General features: G+C 37.1%; 1 protein-coding gene across 6 annotated transcripts in view; it reads left to right on the top strand.

Annotated features, from left to right (window-relative positions):
- The window catches only part of PATJ (PATJ crumbs cell polarity complex component), a 441,042-nt gene that overhangs the window by 98,466 nt on the left and 320,201 nt on the right, over positions 1 to 22,375 (top strand). For all 6 annotated transcript variants that reach the window (XM_017877225.1, XM_017877223.1, XM_017877224.1 and 3 more), the window contains exon 17: positions 1,275 to 1,406. In XM_017877225.1, coding sequence (XP_017732714.1) covers positions 1,275 to 1,406 — 132 coding nt within the window. The remainder of the gene's footprint in view (positions 1 to 1,274; positions 1,407 to 22,375) is intronic.

Raw genomic sequence — 22,375 nt, 5'->3', positions numbered from 1 at the left:
TTTAAACTAGCTATTTTCCTAATTATATAGGATTTTCCCTTCCCTTTTTTGATTACATTAAATTGACGCTCTTAAACTGGTGTTTCAAAATTATGTTTGTAGAGATGATGCATTTTTATTTACTGAGGTTACCCAAAGTTTTAGGAAGTCTACTTTAAAAAATTATTTACTTGGTGCCTTTATTGAGAAGGAGTTTCAAGAGAAACACACTGAAAGATAGGTAATTTTTAATGTAGTGAACAAATATTTATTATATGCCTGCTATGAGCCAGGCATTTTACGGTTGAGCTGATAACCATGGTAAACTCTGTGGTAGCCCTCGTAGAGTTCCCTTTCTAGCTTAGGAGCCAGGTATTTTGTTCATTGCTTGGGCTATAAAAGGTAGTTTTTGAGCTTCAGATAGAAGTTTAGAGCATTTTGGGGAATGTCAATCAGATGAAAACAACAGTACAATGCTGTAATTAGTATAAAACAGAAGGTTTTGAAGCAGCCTTTCTTCTGCATAGTAGATCTATTGACCCTCTCATTTAACTTCCTGGAATACCACATAGCAATGACTCTTCTTCCTAAAAAGACAGGGAGTCTAGAATAGAGGGACTTTCAGGAGGAAAATCAAGAAAAGTAACAAAAGAACTGTATGCTGGGCAGTTGTGCTGACCTATTTCTTCTAAGATTAGGTTTTCATTATTTCAACTCAGTGATTTTTATTCATTTTAGACTTATGTAATGACCAAATACTTGGATTTTTTTTTTTTTTTCTCACCTTATTTCCTAGTAAAGTTTTTCTTGAAAACTTCCAGGAGCCAGCAGAAGTGGTTTCCCTGTCCTGCTCCAGCCTATCTCTATGTTGACATCTCTTTCTTTGTCTCTGTCTGTAATTATGAATCCAAGTATCGCTACTTACATATCTTATAAGCTTCTACTATGTATGATGTTTTCATTTACTTAAATTGCATATTTTTCCTTTTATGCTTCTAATGGGATGACAGAACTCATTGAAGTATAAGAGGTCAGTGTTAATACTTTGAATGAAATAAATTCTTTAATAAACTGTATGAACAGTCTGAATTTTAAGCGCTTGAATTTTATGAAGATCTTATCCTGGAATGTGTGTGCCCCAGAGCATGGCCCTTTTGCAAAGATTAGAAAGAAAAACTACGCATGCCAAAGAGAATTCCCAGTTTGAGAAGAAGCTGTGAGATTCTTGATATGTGCATTCTTTTCAGAATTGAAAGCATAATGTTTTGAAGCATTTATCTTCTTTGGTATTTCAGATTGACCGCGATATGGATGTCAATGCTGAAGAAGATGATGGTGGGGAATTAGCACTGTGGTCCCCTGAAGTCAAGATTGTTGAACTAGTAAAAGATTGTAAAGGTTTGGGATTCAGCATTTTGGATTACCAGGTATAAGAACCTATGTAGAGGTGTTTTCTTTGGAGTGATTGGTTTGTATTAAAGTTATGTGAAGTAGTAATTGTTTAAAACCCCTATTGACTTAAGCAAAACTGAATCCCAAAGATGGTATATTATACTACTTTCGATTGTTATCTTTAAAATTAGTAGCTCTCTTAGTGAATAAAATGATGGATTAATTATATAGGAACTGGACAATAAGGGAAGCAATAGTTATATATCTGTGGGTACTTTTAGAGACAGGATCTTGATGAACTTGTTTATATGGAGGACTTTTGTTCTTCAGCTTTATTCAGATATCTTTCACATACCATAAAATTCACCCATTTTAAGCATACAGTTCAGTCGTTTTTAGTATATTCTCAGAGTTGTGCAACCATCACCACACTCTAATTTTAGAACATCTTCAACACCCAAAAAAGAAATCCCATACACATTAGCATTTGTTCCCAATTCGTACTCTCCTCTCCCTCCCCTTCACACGAAGGTTTATAGTTTAGCTTACCTATTAATTTCAATGTGCTTGAATAAATAGAAATGTTCTTGGTCAAGTTATATACTGCATTTATATTAATATATAATATCTATGTATTTATATATTTATAGCTACTCCAGTTATAACTAGGGTAAAGTTACTGATACATTTGGGGGAGGGAGATGTAAAAGGTCACAGCAAGACATCTATATGTTATACAGTTCTACCAGTTACTGTCATATATTCAGAATGCTGATTATTTGGGGGAATTAAAATTGTTGCCAAGAAATCTCTTAACTTTTTTTTTTTTTTTTTTTTGTTGTTGAGACGGAGTCTTGCTCTGTCGCCCAGGCTGGAGTGCAGTGGCTGGATCTCAGCTCACTGCAAGCTCCGCCTCCCGGGTTTACGCCATTCTCCTGCCTCAGCCTCCGGAGTAGCTGGGACTACAGGCGCCCGCCACCTCGCCCGGCTAGTTTTTTTTTTGTATTTTTAGTAGAGATGGGGTTTCACCGTGTTAGCCAGGATGGTCTCGATCTCCTGACCTCGTGATCCGCCCGTCTCGGCCTCCCAAAGTGCTGGGATTACAGGCTTGAGCCACCGCGCCCGGCCGAAATCTCTTAACTTTTAAGATGCATATTTTACTGCTTTGGTGCTGCCTAAACACATTGTGGTTTAGTAAAGCAAACTGTGCTCTATTAAAGCACATAAAATGCCAAGTGATATTAAAAAATCAATTATTTGATATGATAAGGCAATCAGGAATAGATTAAAAGAAAAATAGTTTGAGCATTATATGAGAAATGTTAAATTCTTTTTTTTTTTTTTTTTTTTGAGACAGAGTCTCACCCTGTCGCCCAGGCAGGAGTGCAGTAGCACAATCTTGGCTCCCTGTAACCTCCATCTCCCTGGTTCAAGTGATTCTCCTGCCTTAGTCTCTTGAATAGCTGGGACTACAGGCATCCACCACTACACCTGGCTAATTTTTGTATTTTTAGTAGAGATGGGGTTTCACCATGTTGGCCATGGCTGGTCTTGAACTCCTGACCTCAAGTGATCAGCCTTCCTCGACCTCCCAAAGCAGTGAGATTACAGGCATGAGCCACTGTGCCCGGTCTAGATTCTATATTCTGGCAGTGTGATTTAAATTTACTGAAAAGAAATCTATTTCATTTTTGCTGGCATAGTTCTGTGCCAGATAACCCTCTTCCTTTTTAGAATTTCTCTTTGGAATACTACTGAATGATAAGTTGTTGATTCCAAATATTTTGGGAAATATATTTATCAAGAGATCTGAACACAGTTAAGCGTTTGAAAGTTTATATATTGGTTAATATTAGGGTATGTAAAACAAATGGCGGGGACTCTTTTTTTTCCTCCCCATTGTAGCTAAGTTATCTAGAACCACTAGGTGGTTAATAAATATTTGCAGAATGATTTAATAAAGTTTAGGTGAGCCAAAATTAGGCCTGACCTTTTTTTTTTTTTTTTTTTTCTGTTTTGAGACAGAGTCTCACTCTGTCGCCAGGCTGGAGTGCAGTGGCATGATCTCAGCTCACTGAAACCTCTGCCTCCCAGGTTCAAGAGATTCTCCTGTCTCAGCCTCCTGAGTAGCTGGGACTACAGGCACGTACCACCATGTCCTCCTAACTTTTCTATTTTTCGTAGAGATGGGGTTTCACCATTTTGGCCAGGCTACTCTTGAATTCCTGACCTCAAGTGATTCCCCTGCCTCAGCCTCCTAACGTGCTGGGATTACAGGCGTGAGCTACCGTGCCCAACCTAGGTTAGCCAAAATTAACTGGAATTTAATGAACACATTTAATGGGAATTAGAGGCATGAGCCACCGTGCCCAGCCTAGGTTAGCCAAAATTAACTGGAATTGAATGAACACATTTAATGGGAATTTGTTAATAATTGATTTTGATAATTGGGATTTAATTTAGAAGACACCTTTCGGATGTGGTCTTAGATATTCAGGTATGTTTCCATTTCTATTATTGTAGGAATCTCTATATGTTTGCATTCTTATATAATAAATATTTATATCATAATGGTTGCTCTGATGCTCTTAAATGACATTATCTGTAGGTTTTATATTTTGAATATTGCACATATTAAGGCAGAGAAATGTTTCAGAACTCAAAACAATTCAGTAAAGGACAGAAAGAAAACTAGATGGTCCTTAAGAATTTAATCCCTAGTTAACAGGAAAACCCCTTCTGAGCTTTACACTTAAAACATATATAGTTAGTTCTAAATGCAGAATTTTTTGTTCTTCATTGCGTTCCTGTAAGTATGTTTAGTAACTTCTATTGCATTTTGAAATTTTATTTTTAATTTATAAAATTCTAGGATTTTCCTTTTCCTCTCATTTACCTCACAGTCAGCAGCACACATACTGACATTTGCTTTTGTACAAATTATATAAAGTAATTTCCTGCCAACAAAGGATTAGATATTCTTTTTGTCTTTGTGCTTCTTGTAGAACATAACTACTTAATTTCCTAAAGGCCACTTTGATTCAAATTCAAGGGCTCCTCTTATTTACTTCTACAGCTAAACCTTGGGGCAAGGGGAGGGGAACACTTTCAATCCTAACTTGGATGCTTTTCTTAAGTCAGTCTTAAGTTTACTTACAGATGTATACAGCACATTTTTCACCATTTGTCAGTGGTACCTAGAACTGTTATCTACTATGACATTTAGATGACAGGTAAACACAATTCAAATTTGGTTTTGGGCAACTTAATTAATCGGTTATACCGTCCCTTGTTGTAATTAGGTAATAAATTCTAAAGTTCAAAAATAGTTTTTGCAAGGCCAGTCAAAGGTTTAGCAAAAGCCATGAAAGGCCACATCCCTGGCTATTATTGCATTCGGCGTGTCCTGTATGAATTTATTAGGTAGCTGAGGAGGGCCAAGGCAAATTCTTGCCCCGCCAGGCCTAGCATGTTCAGAACAAGAAGTACTGCAGGAACATTTAACTACAGAGAGAAAGTATTGATAGAGGGAGAGAACTTTTAGGTTGTAAAGGGCTTACTTAGCATTATTGAAAAGATTGAAAATTTACTTTGGAATATTTCATTTCGGTTAACCACTTTTCTCATGAATAGCCTTTTCTCTAGAATAAGAACTTTTTGAAGAGCCTAACAAAATAACATGCGTCTATTTCATTGGTGTTTATGTACCTCCTCGTTTATAAAATGGAGATAGTAATGTCTAGCACAAAGGATTGTGTGGATTAAGTGAATTAGTGTGTAAGGAAATAGGAAATGTTATGTTATTATGGAAATGTATTAACAATTATTCAGTTTAGAAAATAAACACAAAAGTTTTGATACTGTCCTCAAAGATGACACCGTACTATGTTTGTACTCTATCAATTCTTTAACTCTCTAGTTAGATTAGAAAAATTAATAAGTAGATATCTTTGTTTAGTGAAGTCTAAATTTAATTTTAAAATTGCATTCTAAAATGCAGCCAATTCTTGATGAGCCATATGTGAATTACCCAATTGTGAATTATTGGCTAGAAGTTTGCTTTTTATATAAATTGAACTGAACTTTAGGAAAAGAGACCAGGTGCAGTGGCTGACACCTGTAATCCCAGCACTTTGGGAGGCCAAAGTGGGTAGATTGCTTGAGGTCAGGAGTTTGAGACCAGCCTGGCCAACATGGTGACACCCTGTCTGTGCTAAAAAATATAAAAATTAGCCAGGCATGGTGGTGCACGCCTGTAATCCTAGCTACTCAGGAGGCTGAGGCAGTAGAATCCCTTGAGCCTGGAAGGCAGAGGTTATGGTGAGCTGAGATTGCACCACTGTACTCCAGCCTGGGAGACAGAGCGAGACTGTCTTAAAAAAAAAAAAGGGAAAGATGAGTGAGCAGATAAAGGAGCTTGAGTTAGTCTATAGAACAATAGGGTAGCTCTCTGGACAGGACAGTGACTCAGAATATTGATTGAAGGTGTGTAACTGAGCAGAGAAAAGAGGTATGCCTTTATACCTGAAATGATCAGCTGAGTCTGATACACAGTTCTACAACTCAGTCATATGGCCAAAGTACAAAGTGCAAACATTCATTTCATGAAAGGCATTTTGAATTAGATTGGGTCAAAGGCAAAAGAGAAAGCAACAAGGAAGACAGTAAATTTGATTAGGTTGTAAGTCTTTTTCTTAGCTCTTAGGGTACTGTGGCAGTAACTTTCTTGGCTATTATTTGAACAGAGGTAGAGCATCTGTTAGTCCCAAGTATGCCTAGCCACTTCATATGGTGGCTAGTTAAAATCCCACTCTACGTGTGCCATATTAGAAGATTCACTGATCTCCATTGTCATGCCTTAGAGGATTGTGTCATGGCAAACAATGGTATGTAATTTGTCAAGAGCATGAGTATTATGGCTTGACTGAGTACTCTGTTTGTAAACAACAAAACTTCAGAAGTTAGGTTATAAGTTTTTATACTGTAATTTCTTGCCAGTTTGTAGGTGAGGTTTTTATATTATACCTTATTATCTCTGTCTTGTTTCCCTAGTACTTATGTGTAGTGTCTTTATTCCTCAGACTATTATCTCTGTGGAAGATTACTGATACTCACACTGGTTTTAATACCAATGTTAGGTAACATTTATTGAGTGTTTACTGAGTGCCAGGTAATGTTCTAATTGCTTTACATATATTAGGCTATGTATTCCTCACATGAACCATATGAAAGAGATACTCTTATTGTTGTCATTTGAGAAGTGAAGAAATGGAGGCACAGAAAACTTCAGTGATTAGTCCAGTTCATACAGGTAGTATATGGTAGAACTGAAGCAGTTGGGCCCCAGGTCTTTTCCTTTCTTTCTTTTTCTTCCACTGCCTCCTCCTCCACCAGGTCTATGCCTTTAACCATCATACTATACTGCTCATTTCTTTGTGAGTGCTATTTCCATGTGCATGTTATTATAGGGTATAGTAAATTTATTACAGAAGACCTTTCTGTTTTTTCAGCTTGTGAAAAATTTTATATCTTAAAAACTAAGCTACTAGATAGTATTCTCATTTTCATGCTCATATGAAAGTTTAGCAAGTATTAAAATTAATATAGTGTGCTCATATGCATTAAGAGCTAGTTTTATTGCTTCAGAAGACAATCGTTGCAAGTTTAAGAATCCTAAACTAGTGCAAGTAATTTGTTGTGGGTTAATGTTCGATAATGAAACAATTGTTAGGTAGTCCACGAGTCTGTAATTCTTAATTTCTACCAAAAAGCTTAAAAAAAAATTAGAACTGTATGGATTTTACCTTCAGTTGACCTTATAAATTAAACATGGCAAGTAGATATTTTCTGGTGTTTTGATTTATGTTGAACTTTGAATAACCCCTCATGATTATAATTCACTGGAAATGTTTGACATTAGCCAATTTTTGAACATTAGCCATGATATTGCCATCCTTGGTACTTTTTGAATTTCAGTGATTTAGAAGATAAAATTTATTAACCAATAATTCTCCTCCCTCCTACATCCTATTGCTCATTCCTCTCCCCTCTTGAGTGACTCAATTTTGCCAAAGCAGATATTTTGAAACACTATTTTATCTCTCTCAAAGTCTGAGAGAGATAAAATAGAAATCATAATAACATAGCCATTGGGAGGTGATTCATATGTAAATACTGTTAGTAATGCCTTAAAATTTGTTTGAAACCAAAGCCAAATGGCAACTCATTAAAAGAATAGTGGAAATATTTCTCCCTATAAAATTGACAGTTATTAATTTTCTTAAAAGAGGAAATGGGTTCTAAAACCAAAATATAAAATATTGCCGTGTTACTGAGTCTTGAATATAGTATGCCTTAATATTTGTGCAAAAAATTTAGTGTGTAGTTTTGACTGCCTGTTAACTCTATTAGAATTCTCTTTTTAAAAAGATTTATAAAAGTTGTAGAAAGGGATTGTATACATTTTATGTATGTCTTTAATTGTCTTTTCCTTATGCACAACAGAATGACTTTCTGAGCACATTGAAAATGTTTTAAAATAGGTAATACATACATATGGCATAAAATTCAAAGGTGTATAAAGATATCCTGTGTGACAAGTAAATCTACCTCCGACCATAATCCCTTACTTCTTCCAGGTAAAAAACCTGTTTTTCTTGTCCATCCTTCCAGAAACATTTTATATATACATGGTTATGTAAGTAATAGTACTTAATTGTTAATTTTTAAAAATTTTTGACATATAAATGGATTATATGTCAAATGGATTATATACACACTTTAAAGGCTCTGTATTTTTTTTCTTAAAATTATACACTCTTTCATTTAGGTATTTATAGAGCTACTTCTTTTAATGACCAGATAGTATTTTTATTGTTGACGTACAGTAATTTATTTCATCAGCCTTCTGTACCCAGTTGGTGGGTATTTTAAGTAGGGCTTTAGTGGATATTTTTGTGATACTCTTTTGTTAAAAGGTGGGAATAAATCTTGTGATAGGTAGGTGATAAATTCCTAGAGGTGGAATTGCTCATCAGAAGAGCATACTATATCTTTTTAAATTTTGGTACATATTTACCAAATAGCTTGCATTTAACAGTTTGTGAGACTCACGTATATTTAGACCACTTAAAATGGATCCTTTCTTGTGTAGAGTTATTTCTTTGTTCAGATAATTCTCATGGAAGATAGTATAAGCAGGTGTGTAATTCATGAATTTGCTAATGGTTTCCTATGATGTGGACAGATTAAGTGATAGCAATATATAATTATCAATTTTGTTTCAACTTTATATATGGCAGTAATTACTTTATTGGCCTTTGTAGCTAAGTGGGCATAAAGTGTTTACATTCAGACTATGATATTAGTGCCCCAAACTCTATTTCTATTTCTTCCACCAAATTTTATTTATTTATTTATTTCTTCTTCCACAAATGTTAATCTTGTTTTACCTTTGTTTATTAGAGAATTTAGCTTTAAAGTGGTGCGGTTAGGGGGAGGGGATTAGGACTTTAATTTTTACCAAGAGATTTGAGAATTTGAGTAAATGCTAATATCAGTATATAGTGTTCAATAGCCTGTTCATGCCTGCTATCTTCATGTTCATCTTAGCTACAGTTTACAGAATGTAGGATTTAGCATTTGATAGGTATTGACATAATTTTAACACATTAGTAGTATATAGAGTGGTAACACTATAAAGTCAGGTATGAAACCATATTATTTCCAGAATTTAAAATATAAAGCATAGGCATGTACTATAAGTTATTATACAGTTTCACTTTAATGCTCAAGGGATCTTTTTAACATGGCCACTGACATCTGGGTTTTTTTTTTTCCTCTTGCCTTTTTTTTTTTTTTTTTTTAAGAGCTCTTTGGGTCCACGTCACACATGTAAGATATTGGTACTAAGCAAAATGCAGTCGATATGCTACTAATGGCAGTATCTGTAGTCTTGCAGATATATCGTATGCCTTACTTTTAAACAAACCACACGGCTGCATTTAAAGGTCACTTTTTGCTTGACAGAACTTAGGGGAACTGATAAAGGCTACTTTTTGCCCATCCTTGATTCCTATCCACATTTATTTTTATTAGTATCAAAGTACTGTAAGTTCCATTGCCAACTAAGCTGAAGATTTCTTTTCACAGAGGATTTGCTTCCTTTCCCTCTATGGGAAAGTTCTGTGTCCTTTAAATCATTTTAAGCTGCTTCATTTGAAAAATAATTCTTAGTAGTGTGCTCATGGAGCGGATTGATTGTGGCTACTGGGGAAATTCTCTCATGGCTTAAATATTGCTTTTCAAGCCTGCGAAGTGGGTGAATGAAGGGAGCCCACTCCTGGTGTGTGCAGTTTGTAGTGTGCTCAGGATGACGACTGACTTCCAAAAACCTCAGTGCAGCAAGACTAAAGGCATCAGGAGACCAGAAGCCACTTAATAAGAGATCAAAGGGGCTGTGTGTATATCAGCTTGAAATCCAGATAGTACAGATCAAAAGCTTGCCTTAGTGAGGCAGCTGCAGGGGCATGAAGTTAGCAGGAGGCCTCAAAGATCTTAAGTCAGGCCTGATGTTGAACTTTGCAGGGATTTCATGGCTTTGGAATACGAATTTGGCAAAAAATCCCATTGTGTCTAGTAGGGGCAAAAGAGAATAACAGGCAAGCAGCAAATGCTTGTCAGCTTTCTCATAGGGTAGCTTTCCTTTTAACACATGTTCATCCATGACAGTTTCTGCTTCATACTTGAAGGCATTGCTGAGGAGAAGAGGATCCTGAAGATGGTGAATCTGCTGTATTATCTTTAGTGAGTGTTTCAGAAATGGCCAAACTATAAATATCAGTGTTTTTGGAATGGCCACGGAGAGCTAAAATGTGGGCGTAAATTAGGTGCTCAGATTTACTGCCATACCTGGTAATCACCTCTCTCCTGCAAAGTGCTCAAGATATTCCAGGAAGTGAGTGGGTATCAGCCTGGCTATGCATCTGTCTCTCATGTAATTAAAAAACAGAACAACTATTTTAAAAAAAATGAAAAAGAAAAAGAAAGGAATAGGAATCGTTCATCTAAAGAAGAAACTCGGTCCCCAGAGGTGTTTCATCACCAGTCTTCTACCTGTAGCAATGGGTGTGTTTTGGAGTTCCCACTTGAGTGTGATGCCAGTATTAAGAACCATGGTAGTATATTAAGTCATAGACCTCCCTAGAGTATGCCAGAGTGATTGAATCAGATTAACAAATAGGTATTGGGAATCTGTTTGTTCAAGGCGTGATGATTTGTGCTGCTTCGCCCTGTTTGTGAGTGTCATTTGGAGCAGGCAGTGATCCAGAAAAGCCAGGCTGTCCCAGTGAGTGCCAGGAAGTGGTGCTGCCTCCTTCTGGTATCAAACGTCTAGTCTGTGAATGATGCTTGAAAGCAGATTGACTTGACTGGCTGATTCTTACACACCAATTCTAGGGCTCAAGTTTCCCTTTCAGCCCTTTCCTCTGTATTTTATTTTAATCTGGTATTACGTTTATCAGTACAACACTGAACATATGGTATGGTTAAGAGGACTAGCTTACGAGTCAGAAAGGGCCCAAATGTCCAGGTTTGCATTCTGGATATACTCCTGGGACTTTGGCAAGCTTGTTAGTCTTTCTTATTCTCTGTTTACTAAAATGATAATGTCTAAAATAGAAGTAATATTTGCTTTATAAGGTTACAAGACTAAATAAAAAGATGAATATAGGCTGGGTGTGTTGCCTGTAATCACAACACTGGGAGGCTGAGGCAGGAAGATTACTTGAGGCCAGGAGTTCACTGTCTCTACAAAACCAAAAAAAATTAGCTGGGCATGGTGACGTGCACCTGTAGTCCCAGCTACTCGGGAGGCTTGAGCCCAGGAGTTCAAGGCTGCAGGGAGCTGCAAACACACCACTGCACTTTAGCCTGGGTGACAGAGTGAGACCAGGTCTCAAAAGACAAAAAAAAAAAAAAAAAAAAAAAAAAAAGCATATAAATGCCTGTGCTTTTCTTAACACAAAATAATCAGTATTTACTGAAAAAGGATGATGATGAAGATTTTCAAAGATAGAATCTGGGTAGAGATTTGTTATGCTTGTTATTCTCACCTTTAGAAGATATGAGTCAGTATGGAGACTATAAAAATGAAAAGATATACTCCTATATATAATAAATGTTTGCTGAGCGTCTCCTCTTCCAGGTATTGTTCTAGGCACTGGGGAGCTAGGAGTGAACAAATTAGATGAAGTCTGTCCTTATGGAGTTTAAATTCAATTTGGAGTAGATAGACAGTGGACAAATAAGCATATATTACAACATTAATAAAGAGAACAGACTTGGTCACAGCTCTGTACAACATGTTGTAATTTTAACAAAGGTGAAAGTAAGACTGAAGGAGTCGCTGAATGTTATTTCCTGGGATCCAGAGAGGCCTCAGGGGGAATTGAGGTCTGCTGTGTGGACAGTAAGGGATTAGAGATTCCAGCCACAGTGAATAACCCAGAATTAATAAGTTAGTCCTGATTTCATGTCTTTGTTTTCTTTTGCAACTGAATTGCTTAATATTTTCCTTTCAAATTTTATTTATTTTAATGAAAAATCCTTTGAAAACTTTGTGTTCTGATTTCTTCTTTGGAAAACATGGTTTACTAGCTAACAGTTATGTGCTGCTTACAGTTCCCTCTTTTTTGAGGTTTCACTTTCCATGGCATCAATTACCCATGGTCAACTGCAGTCTGAAAATATTAAGCTATTTGTGAGGGAGACCATATTCACATAAATTTTATTATAGTATATTGTTATACTTGTTCTTTATTATTATTATTATTAATTTTATTAATCTCTTACTGTGCCTAATTTATAAATTAACCATTATCATAGGTGATATTGTTTGCCTCTGTGTCTCCACCCAAATCTCATCTCAAATTATAATCCCCATGTGTCAGGGGAGGGACCTGGTGGGAGGTAATTGGATCATTGGTGGGGGTTTCCCCCATGCTGTTCTTGTGATAATGAGTGAGTTCTCACAAGATCTGATGGTTTAAAAGTGTGTGGCACCTCCCCCCTCATTCTCTCTCTCTCCTGCTGCCATGTAAGATGTGCCTTGCTTCCCCTTTGCCTTACGCCATGATTGTAAGTTTCCTCAGGCACCCCCCACAGCCATGTGGAACTGTGAGTCAATTAAACCTCTTTTCTTTTATAATTTATGTAGTCTCAGGTAGTGCTTTATATAGCATTGTGAAAATTGACTAAAACAATAGGTATGTATGTAAGGGAACAATCATAGTATATATAGGGCTTGGTACTATCTGTGATTTCAGGCATCCACTGCGGATCTTCAAACGTATTCCTTATGGATAAGGGGGGGACTGCTGTACTCTGTGTCAGGGATTGTTTAAAACACTTTAGGTATATGGACTGATTTAATCTTCTCTACAACCTCCAAGCTATAGGTCCTGTGGTCATCCTTGTTTTATGGATAAGGAAAACTGGTGCTGAGGTTAAGGAGTTTGCTTATGACCACCCAGTTAGTAAATGGAGCTGAGCTCCTGAGTCTGTGGTTTTGTCAGGTATAAACTGTAGACCAAAAACAATACTAATTCTTAATAATTATGGCTCAACTGAAAGGCAATAGAAATTTCTAGATATGTTGTCATTCTGGAGAGACATACTTAATATAATTTTAAAAACTTTTCTTCAGATGATTCTTGAAGCCTTGTGATCCCTTGCCTTTACTCCTCTCACCTGGCCAAAGCTCTTCACTGACATAATTTTTATTTATTTACGTATTTATTGCCACCTGAGAGCATAAACTGTGTGCTTTACCTTGGATTTCCTAGCAGGACTCCTTGCCTTTTTCCTGTACAGTTTCAAAGTTAGCAAAGTTTTAATTCTACATACTGTGTGCTGTATATCAGCATTGGTTGACCTTTCAAGGATTAAAAAGAAAAGATCAAAACCCTGCAGAATCTTTTCTAAAGAATGAAGGGCATCCTGTCACTCTGACATGGCTGTGTTGTCAGGCAATCTCCCAGTCTAGAGATGGCTCCCATCTTACAGTGTCTGCTCAGGAAGAATGAAGACTGAGGATGCCATGCTGTTCTGAGCCTCTCTTTGTGCACTCAAGAGGTTATAGATCTGCATATCTGGAGGGCATAGATTCAACCCTGTGTTTTCATTTTTTAATATTTGAATGTAACATCACGAGGTGAGGGGTTTAGCAGCTGATAGCACTGTTGGTCTAAGTCACATATGCTCAGTTGAATTTAGAAGGCAGTAAATGGGATGCAAACTGTTAACTCCTCAAACCCGTATGTCCTTTTAACTTCTTTTCCACCATAATTCTCATAGTAATAGTAATAATAGTAATGTTATTATAATAATAATATTATTACCATGAGAATTATGATGGAAAAGAAATTATTACTATGAAGTGATTACTATGGACTTACTAAGCACATTACATGCCTTGTTGAACACTTTTAATAACTGTGGAATCTGTACTATTGTTATTTCCATTTACAAATGAAAAACTCAAATCTTCATGATTAAACAACTTGATCACTATCATTCAGCTAGTATTTGTGTTTAGGTTAAGTTGACAGTGATTTGTTTGGAAAGTTAAATTCCAAAATCAGTATTTGCAAAGCTTTTAAGTTTTTGTATATCTACAGTTTCCCTGCATCATAATGACTTTCAACTAATGCAATTTTTTTCTGGAAGATAATGGAGTATTTCTTATTTATAAATTCATATTCTACATTTATAAAAATGGTAAAGTGCACTTAACATAAAATTTACCATCTTAACTGTTTTCAAATGAATAGTTCATTAGTGTTAAGTATATTCACATTTCAACTAATGTAATTTTTGTTATTTTTTGAGAGAGAGTCTCACTCTGTTGCCCAGGCTGGAGTACAGTGGCGCTATCTTGGTTCACTGCAACCTCAGCCTCCTGGGTTCAAGCAATTCTCCTGCCTCAGCCTCATGAGTAGCTGGGATTACAGGTGTGCACCACCATGCCTGGCTAATGTTTTTGTGTTTTTAGTAGAGACGGGGTTTCGCCATGTTGGCCAGGCTGGTCTCAAACTCCGGGTCTCAAGTGATCTGCCCGCCTTGGCCTCCCAAAGCCCTGCGATCACAGGCATGAGCCACTGCACCTGGCCACAACTAATATGATTTTAATTATACTTGAGTACTATTGTCTGCCTGGTAGAACCTCAGGCATTTCAGCAAGATGATGGGGCTTTTAGGTAAAGGATAGTTGTATGGTTTGTTTTGTTTTCCTTACAACTAGCAAAAGTCCTGGACCAGGACTGACTGGTAACCACATAAACAATTACAGCATGACATAAAATTTTCAAGAGATGAAACATCTAAGGAATGTATCTAATATACAAACAAGTTATTCAGCAGGAGACCAGAAGGGTTATGAGAAAGGAATAGTCTTCAAGAAGTGATTTCCATGGGACTCTTGGTTAAACCATTTAAAATACGGTGGTGCTTAAAATAGGTTTTTAAAGTACTAAACTTTATAGGATAAAAGTATGTGCAAGCTTATGTACTTTTTATTCCTTTTGAGAATATGTTTTGATCTTTTAGCAAGTTCCTTTGTCCACTTCTCTTCCATTTTACTTTTTATTGCTTTCTGTGCTGTGCTTACTGTGCAGCTCTGGGACTGTTTAGTTCTATGTCTGATGTGTGGAAAAATCTATTCTTACTGCCTAATAGTATTTAGGAAGTAATAAGACACAAGGAGCCAGGAACCGTATCAGTTTAATCTATCTTGAGTGGACTGAATGTACTTTGTGGGCACTTACTTTGAACGTGATGGTGTTGTGGTAATTGGTATGATTAGTGTAATACTTTGCTATATTATACAATAGTTAAACATGGAGTTGGATTTAGATAAGATAGCTTGCTCATTATTCATTAGAATCAATTAGTTGTTGCTTTGCATTCACTATAAATACGTTTATTTCTCTTTCCCAAAAGTAAATGCTTAGCTTATTGGTCAAATCAGAAGACAGTCTTTTGAAATTATTAATTATACCCTATTGTTTTAAACCAGAACTGTTCTTGTGATTTTAATTCAGCTAATGGTTCCTGACATGACTTTCGTTGCTCCGAAAATGGCAAAGGAAAAAGAAAAGGTGTTTTAAGATATATCTTATCAAAAAAGGACACATGCTGTCGTATGTATTTTGCTGTTTTTTTTTAATAGTAAATGCCCTTTTTTAGTTTTGTGACCAAAATGTACATCAATTTCATTGCTGATGCAGTGTTTTGAATTAACTTCCATCTTTTCTTACTTTTTATAGTGGTTTTGTGAATGTTTGGGTAGAAAGTAGGAACAAATTTGAGTCAAGATACTCTGTCAAATTAAGATACAGGATTTTAGAGTTGAGAGAAGGGATCATAACTCATGTATCCAACTTTTTCATTTTACGTTTGTGAGGAAACTGACTCAGAGAAATGAAGACACTCGTGAAACTGTACACATCCAGGTGTGGACCAAGCTAGGTCTCAAAACTCGTCTCTTTTAATCCACGCTCATCCTAACACTAATGGGCTGAATATCTGTCTTCATTGTCTTTCTCTCTTATATATCTTTTCTCCTTTTTAAAAACCTTGGAATTCTTGTTTTCTGACTTTACTCACAATGGAAATTTTAATTCATGCTAGCTGTGCCACTGAGCTTCTGCAGATCACTGTTTTCCTTTTTCCTTAAGGTGTATAAATCTGTATGTGTGTGTGCATGTGTATAAAAGAACCTTTCCTTTGCCTCTTTGTACCCAGTTCCTCCTTTTGCCTACCTCTGGAATGAAATAGTTGCGTCCCTTTTATTTAATTTTTAATGTTTTTTAGAGACAAAGTCTCACTGTATTGCCCAGGGTGGTCTCAACCTCCTGGACTCAAGCGATCCTCCCACCTTGGCCTCCCAAAATGCTGGGATTACAGGCTGGGATTACACTGTGCCCAGCCAACTGTCTCCCTTTTAAACTTAATGGTTTCTTTCTGCATTCTCTATTTTAGCAACTTCCTTGAGATGTTGCTTTGAAAATTTATTTAGCTGTTAATTAATTTAGATTTTAACTTAATACTCCTTAGTTCAAATAATAATGGCCACATTTAAGAGTATACTTTTCAAGAAGCCAATATTTGGCTACCTGCTGTTTTCATAGTTTCCTCAGTTGATCATTACTGAGTTGGAATAATTCTCTTATCCAGTATTACAGAGCTAACTATTCATGTTGTCCAGAAATTTGTGTGTAGTTCCTTTAAAATTATCTTTGAAGCATACTTTCTCTTACTGAAATAAAAATACATATCCGTGGAATGAAGCTGAAAGCCTGGTTCTGTAATGATATGTGCTATAGCATTGAATTCATTGGTTGGTGGATTGTTTCTTTTCACTTGTAGAGTACTTTCTATTTCACAGTTGATTGAAGTTGTTTTGCTAGTCCTTCCTTGGAATCATTTCATCCTTGTGAAGGACCTCTGTAATACAGCTGTAGAGCAGGTATTTTGCTGTGGTGAACTATACAACACAGCCTAGAACTTTAATAACATACTATTAAGACTATATACATTAGGCCAGCATGGTGTCTCATGCCTGTAATTCCAGTACTTTGGGAGCCTGAGGTGGGAGGATCCCTTGAGCCCAGAAGTTTGAGATCTGCTGAGCAATATAGGGAGACCACATCTCTACAAAAAATAAAAACGATTTAGCTAAATGTGGTGTGCACTTGTGGTCCCAGCTATTCAGGAGGCTGAGGTGGGAGGATCACTTAAGCCCAAGAGGTTGAGACTGCACTGAGCTGTGATTGTGCCACTGCACTCAAGCCTGGGTGACAGAGTGAGACCCTGTCTCAAAAAAGAAAAAAAGATTCTATGAATTAGCCATATTTCCTCTCATGAGTTTAGTCGACCCACTTTATATTTAATACACTCAGTTGACAGTAAGAGTCAAAATTATCAAAGGAAATAAACTGTGGTCCATCTCTTTGCCATCCTGCTGTGTGGTCTTTAAATTCCTATCCTGTTATTTAATGTCTTAAAAAGTTTGAGCATTACATACAGAATAGATTTTTAAAAAAACAAACAAACCCAAAAGATATTCTTCATTTTGAATGTAGTTACGTCTTTGTTACACTTTGTGTTTCTTTATTGGGGTAATACTGCAAAGCATATCAATGTTAAATATTAGAACAATTCTTGGTATATATCTCCTGTTCTTATTTCCTAAATGCCTCTGACTGATGCATTTGCCAGTTTATTACCTATGACACTTTTCTTGTTAATTCCTTCTGTCTCCTCTTTATGTCATGTTCTCTACTTCATGTCTTTTCACTGAGTTTGCCATGGTAGCTTGGATTTGTAGTCTAGGTTTTGGAGCAGTTTCACAGCTCGAACTCTCCACATCTTCGAGTTGATGTCTCTGTCTGACAGAGCCCATTTCCGCTGAACCACCTCTCCGCTCCAGGTGATGCTCCTGCACTCTGCCTTAGCTTATGTGAAATCTGGTCTCTTTGATCTTTGGGAATGTACGCAAATATTCATATAATACATTTTATGGACACATCAGAAACTTTGAATCCCTTCCATTTGGGCATAATGATTATCACATGTTTGAATTTGTTCATGTAAAAGTCTTATGCCTACCAAATCAATGGATTCTTGAGAAAGTAACTGTGCATTGAAATTTGGCAAACAGGCCGGGCGCGGTGGCTCAATCCTGTAATCCCAGCACTTTGGGAGGCCGAGATGGGCGGATCACGAGGTCAGGAGATCGAGACCATCCTGGCTAACACGGTGAAACCTCGTCTCTACTAAAATAATACACAAAACTAGCCGAGCGAGGTGGCGGGCGCCTGTAGTCCCAGCTACTCGGGAGGCTGAGGCGGGAGAATGGCGTAAACCCGGGAGGCGGAGCTTGCAGTGAGCTGAGATCCGGCCACTGCACTCCAGCCTGGGTGACAGAGCGAGACTCTCGTCTCAAAAAAAAAAAAAAAAAAAAAAAATTTGGCAAACAAATGCATGTTTTACCTGTACATGCAGGCATGCTACACATTCTGTACCCTCTAACTTCATCTGCTAGGTACTGAAACATGAACCTCTAGTGGCCAAGTGCGATATTTAAGGGATTCAGTTTTATACACTTTGGTAAGATGATAAAAATATCTTCTAACATATTTGTCTTCTTTCAACACTTCATTCATTTAGCAAATACTTAAGTTAGAGAAGCAGCATCGCTTAGTGTGGCTAAAAGCACAAACTCTGGGATTTGACTGGCTGGCTTAATTTCTGGCTCTGCCATTTACCAGCCCTGTGCTTTGGTTAAGCTATTTAATTTTTCTTAATTTCCTCACCAGGAAAGTGAGGATAATGATAGTACGTACCTACCTCATGATGATGTGAGGATTAAATGGATTCAAATAAGTAAGATTCTGAGAACAGTGCCTGGTATGGCAAGAGCTTAGTGTGTGTTACCAGCTGTTGTTGTTATTCCTATATGATGCGATGTGGCTTTTGCTTTTGGTGTACTTGTCGCCCCGTGGGAAGAGAGAAACTAAATAGTCATTCAACGTTTTAACTACTCTTCAGTGCCTTCTCCGTGACGAGCATTGTAGTAGGCCCTGAAAATCCAGCAAAAAAATAAGCAAACACGTTCTTGGTCTCATAAAGCTTACTTTTAGTAGGAAGTAATTTAAAGGAAGTCATTTGCAATAATTTCAGTAAAATGTAAAAAGTATTTTAATGAAGAAAATGCAACAAGCTGTAGATACATCTAACAGGAAGACCAAACTAATTCTAGAAGGTGAAACAGTAAAGGAAATATATTATGATAAATGCTGTAATTGAAGGTCTTTTTAGGTTTAGGGATATCACAGAGTAGGAAGTGCTTGGGTCTTCAAGGAGTAAGGGAATGCTTCTCATTGGAGGAGACACTTGAGCTGACTCTGGTGGCAAAGTCTAGACAAATGGCGGTGGGTCAGGGAGAGCATTCCTGGCTGAGGGAATGGCTTGCATTATGCCATGCAGCATGACAAGGCCTTTCACAATACCTGGGTTTCCATTTCACAATACCTGGGATAAAGTGTTGTGCAAATGGGAGTAGGCAGTGGTATGTGTGGGGAGAGTGAGAGACGAGACAGAACTGCAGTTCTGAAGGATTTTCCTTCCATGAAGAAGAAAGGAGTTAGGACTTTATTCTGAAGGCAGTAGGTGTCCCCGAAGTATTTTAAGCAGAGGAGGAATTATAATCACCTTTTATTTTAAAGATGGTTCTATTATCTCTGTAGAAATTTGACTCATGGGGGCAAGATTAGAGACAGGTAGACCTATCAGGAAACTGTAGCAGCTGCTCAGAAATAACGAGAAGTTAAACCAAGGCTGTGGCAGTGGAAACGGAAAGGAAGAATCAGAAAAGATAAAAGGCTGAGATTAAAAAACTGACATGCCTTAGTGAGCAACTCAGTGGAGGGGTGAGGGGGAGAACGGAATGCTTGGGTATATGCTGATGCCACTAAGAGGATATAGGGAGGCCGAGGCAGGAGGATCCCTTGAGGCCAGGAGTTCGAGACCAGCCTCACCAATATGGCAAAACCCCGTCTCTACTAAAAATACAAAAATTAGCTGGGAGTTACGGCGCACACCTGTAATGTCAGCTGTCGGGTGGCTGAGGCACAAGAATCCAGCCTGGGTGACCGAGAGGGATTCTGTCTCAAAAAAAAAAAAAAAAAAAAAAAAAAGGTGTAGGGTACAACTTTCAGAAGTAAATGGGTTGAACCAAACATATGGGACACTGTTACAGCATGTGTAATAATATAAATCTTTTGAATAAAGAGGAACAAAATTCCTTCAGAAGAGAATGGCTCGCATAGTACATGTTTCTCATATTCTATGATTGGTCTCTAGTGCCCTCTATTGGCTATTTAGTCTAAAGCAGCATCTTGATTCTTAAATACAATGTTCCTTGCAGTGTTATCTACCAAAAGAAGAAATATTAGAGATTTTAAAATTATGATGAAAGGTGATAAAACTGATGGGGACTTTGTTTTAGTAGGAAGACAGTTAAAATAATTTCAGCAAGGTGCTATTGGGGGTGTGCACGTTGGCAGCACATATACTAAAATTGGAATGATACAGAGATCATCAGCATGACCCTTGTGCAAGAATAACATACACATTTGTGAAGTGCTTCATATATATATCTATGTAAATGTGCTTGGGGGCCTAGGGGTTGGGTAAGGGTTTTGAGAAGTATCTCTATAACATTTTGTTTGCTGTAACACGCACATAATGTCGTACACTGTATTTTCAGAAAATGGACCTTTCTGATGAGAAGCAGCCTGAGTCAGGCTGGTTTTTGAGCATTTTTATGCAGCAAAGCCTCAAGAATAGCAGCCACCCCAGTAGGCAGTAGCAGCTGCTGTTTTTCCATAGGGTGGCTGCTGCATGTGATGTAAAGGAAATGAAAGGAAATGACTGTTACTCATTAAAGCGATTTCATTCAGCTATATGGGAAATCACGGGCAGAAAAGTCATCATAGAAAATGAAGCAGCGATTATACATAATGGGGCTTCTTCAGAGGTGGCTAGTTTGTCCCCTCCCTGCCCCTTAAATAACAAAGAAGCTGCCTTTGGGTTCTGTCATCCAGGAAAAGGGGTGGTAGATTGGATTTATTGTTTAGCATAACTAGTGGTCTAAACCTGAATACATATTAGTAAGCAAGCACACCTGTCACTAGTTTGAGGTCTAAGGAAGGCCTCACTTTGTGTAAATTAGTACTTACAATGACTTTTCTGGCAATAAGGGAAATATGTTCACCTTTCAAGAGTAGAAGTCTATTTCCATTTCCTTCTGGGGAATCTTCCTTTAAAATGTTCCTAAATTATCAATTCAATGGGTTGCATTTTGAAAACCTCCTCACCTATTTGGGTTAAAATCGTATTTTAAATTTTGGTGTTATATGAAACTGCAGAGATTGTTCACAAACAACCAAGTACAACCATTTATTTGCTTTTGGTATATTTTGCTGTTGCAGTTTTCTCTAAGAAAGTGTAGAAATTAATAGTATGAAGTAATGTTAGCTGCTGTGCATTTCATGAGAGGAATAAGCTATTATGTAGTCTCCCTTCTCCCCCCAATAAAAAAGCCTTTCATCAAAAACTGACATCCTAAATGAAGGAAATAATTGTACAGCTTATTTATTAGTGTGTCAAACTTAAAATGTAATGGTTTCATATTTCAGGATGAAAAGTGTGTTGTGATTCATGGTTGCCAGTGACAAAACAGACAGCTCTTTTATATTACCACGTCCATTGCCTGCTGATATGCCACTGTGCTTTTTGGTTCTCTTCTGTTCTCTTCCTATGCAATAGCTCCCTCTACTTGAAAATACTGGTGTAATTATAGTTTAACAGTATTTTATGAGTGAGTTCCCTGGACTCTTTTTTACTTTTAATCCTCTTCATAAATACGTGGTGTTATACATCAGAGCATGTAAGAAAATTTTGAAGAGTCTCTTGACTCGGGGATAGAAAGGCAAGGTTACTTGCAAAACCCAAGATAAGTTACATTTGAAGACATTCTTCAAGGAATTAGCTGTGTAGCCTTTGTTGATTTAAATATGGCATATTTGGTTAAAATTCCATGCAGTACTTTGAAAATGAACCCTGATGTCTGAAACACAAAGGCATAGAAAACTGGATCAGAAAACTTCAAAAGAATCATCAGCCACTTCAAACAGACATAGCCGGGAACTTGGCAAATTCTTACTTTGCTAATTCCAAAGTTTTATAATTCCCACACAAAACCTAGCAGTTTTTCTCTACTTTCTCTGGAAGGATTTAAGAGAGGCTAGAGTAGTAGAATCTCAGGTTACAATATCTTGCCTTGTGGAACAGCATGTGCATAATGAAATAATGAGAGAAGCATAGAGAAACCAATGTGAATGCTGCTGTGTTTGGGATGTCATTATTTTTTCTCCCCCTT

Source organism: Rhinopithecus bieti, unplaced genomic scaffold (genome assembly GCF_001698545.2).
Source record: "Rhinopithecus bieti isolate Rb0 unplaced genomic scaffold, ASM169854v2 scaffold_6380, whole genome shotgun sequence".
NCBI classification, from domain to species: domain Eukaryota; kingdom Metazoa; phylum Chordata; class Mammalia; order Primates; family Cercopithecidae; genus Rhinopithecus; species Rhinopithecus bieti.
The sequence above is the reverse complement of the archived record's forward strand: the minus strand, read 5'-3'. Positions and strand labels throughout refer to the sequence as shown.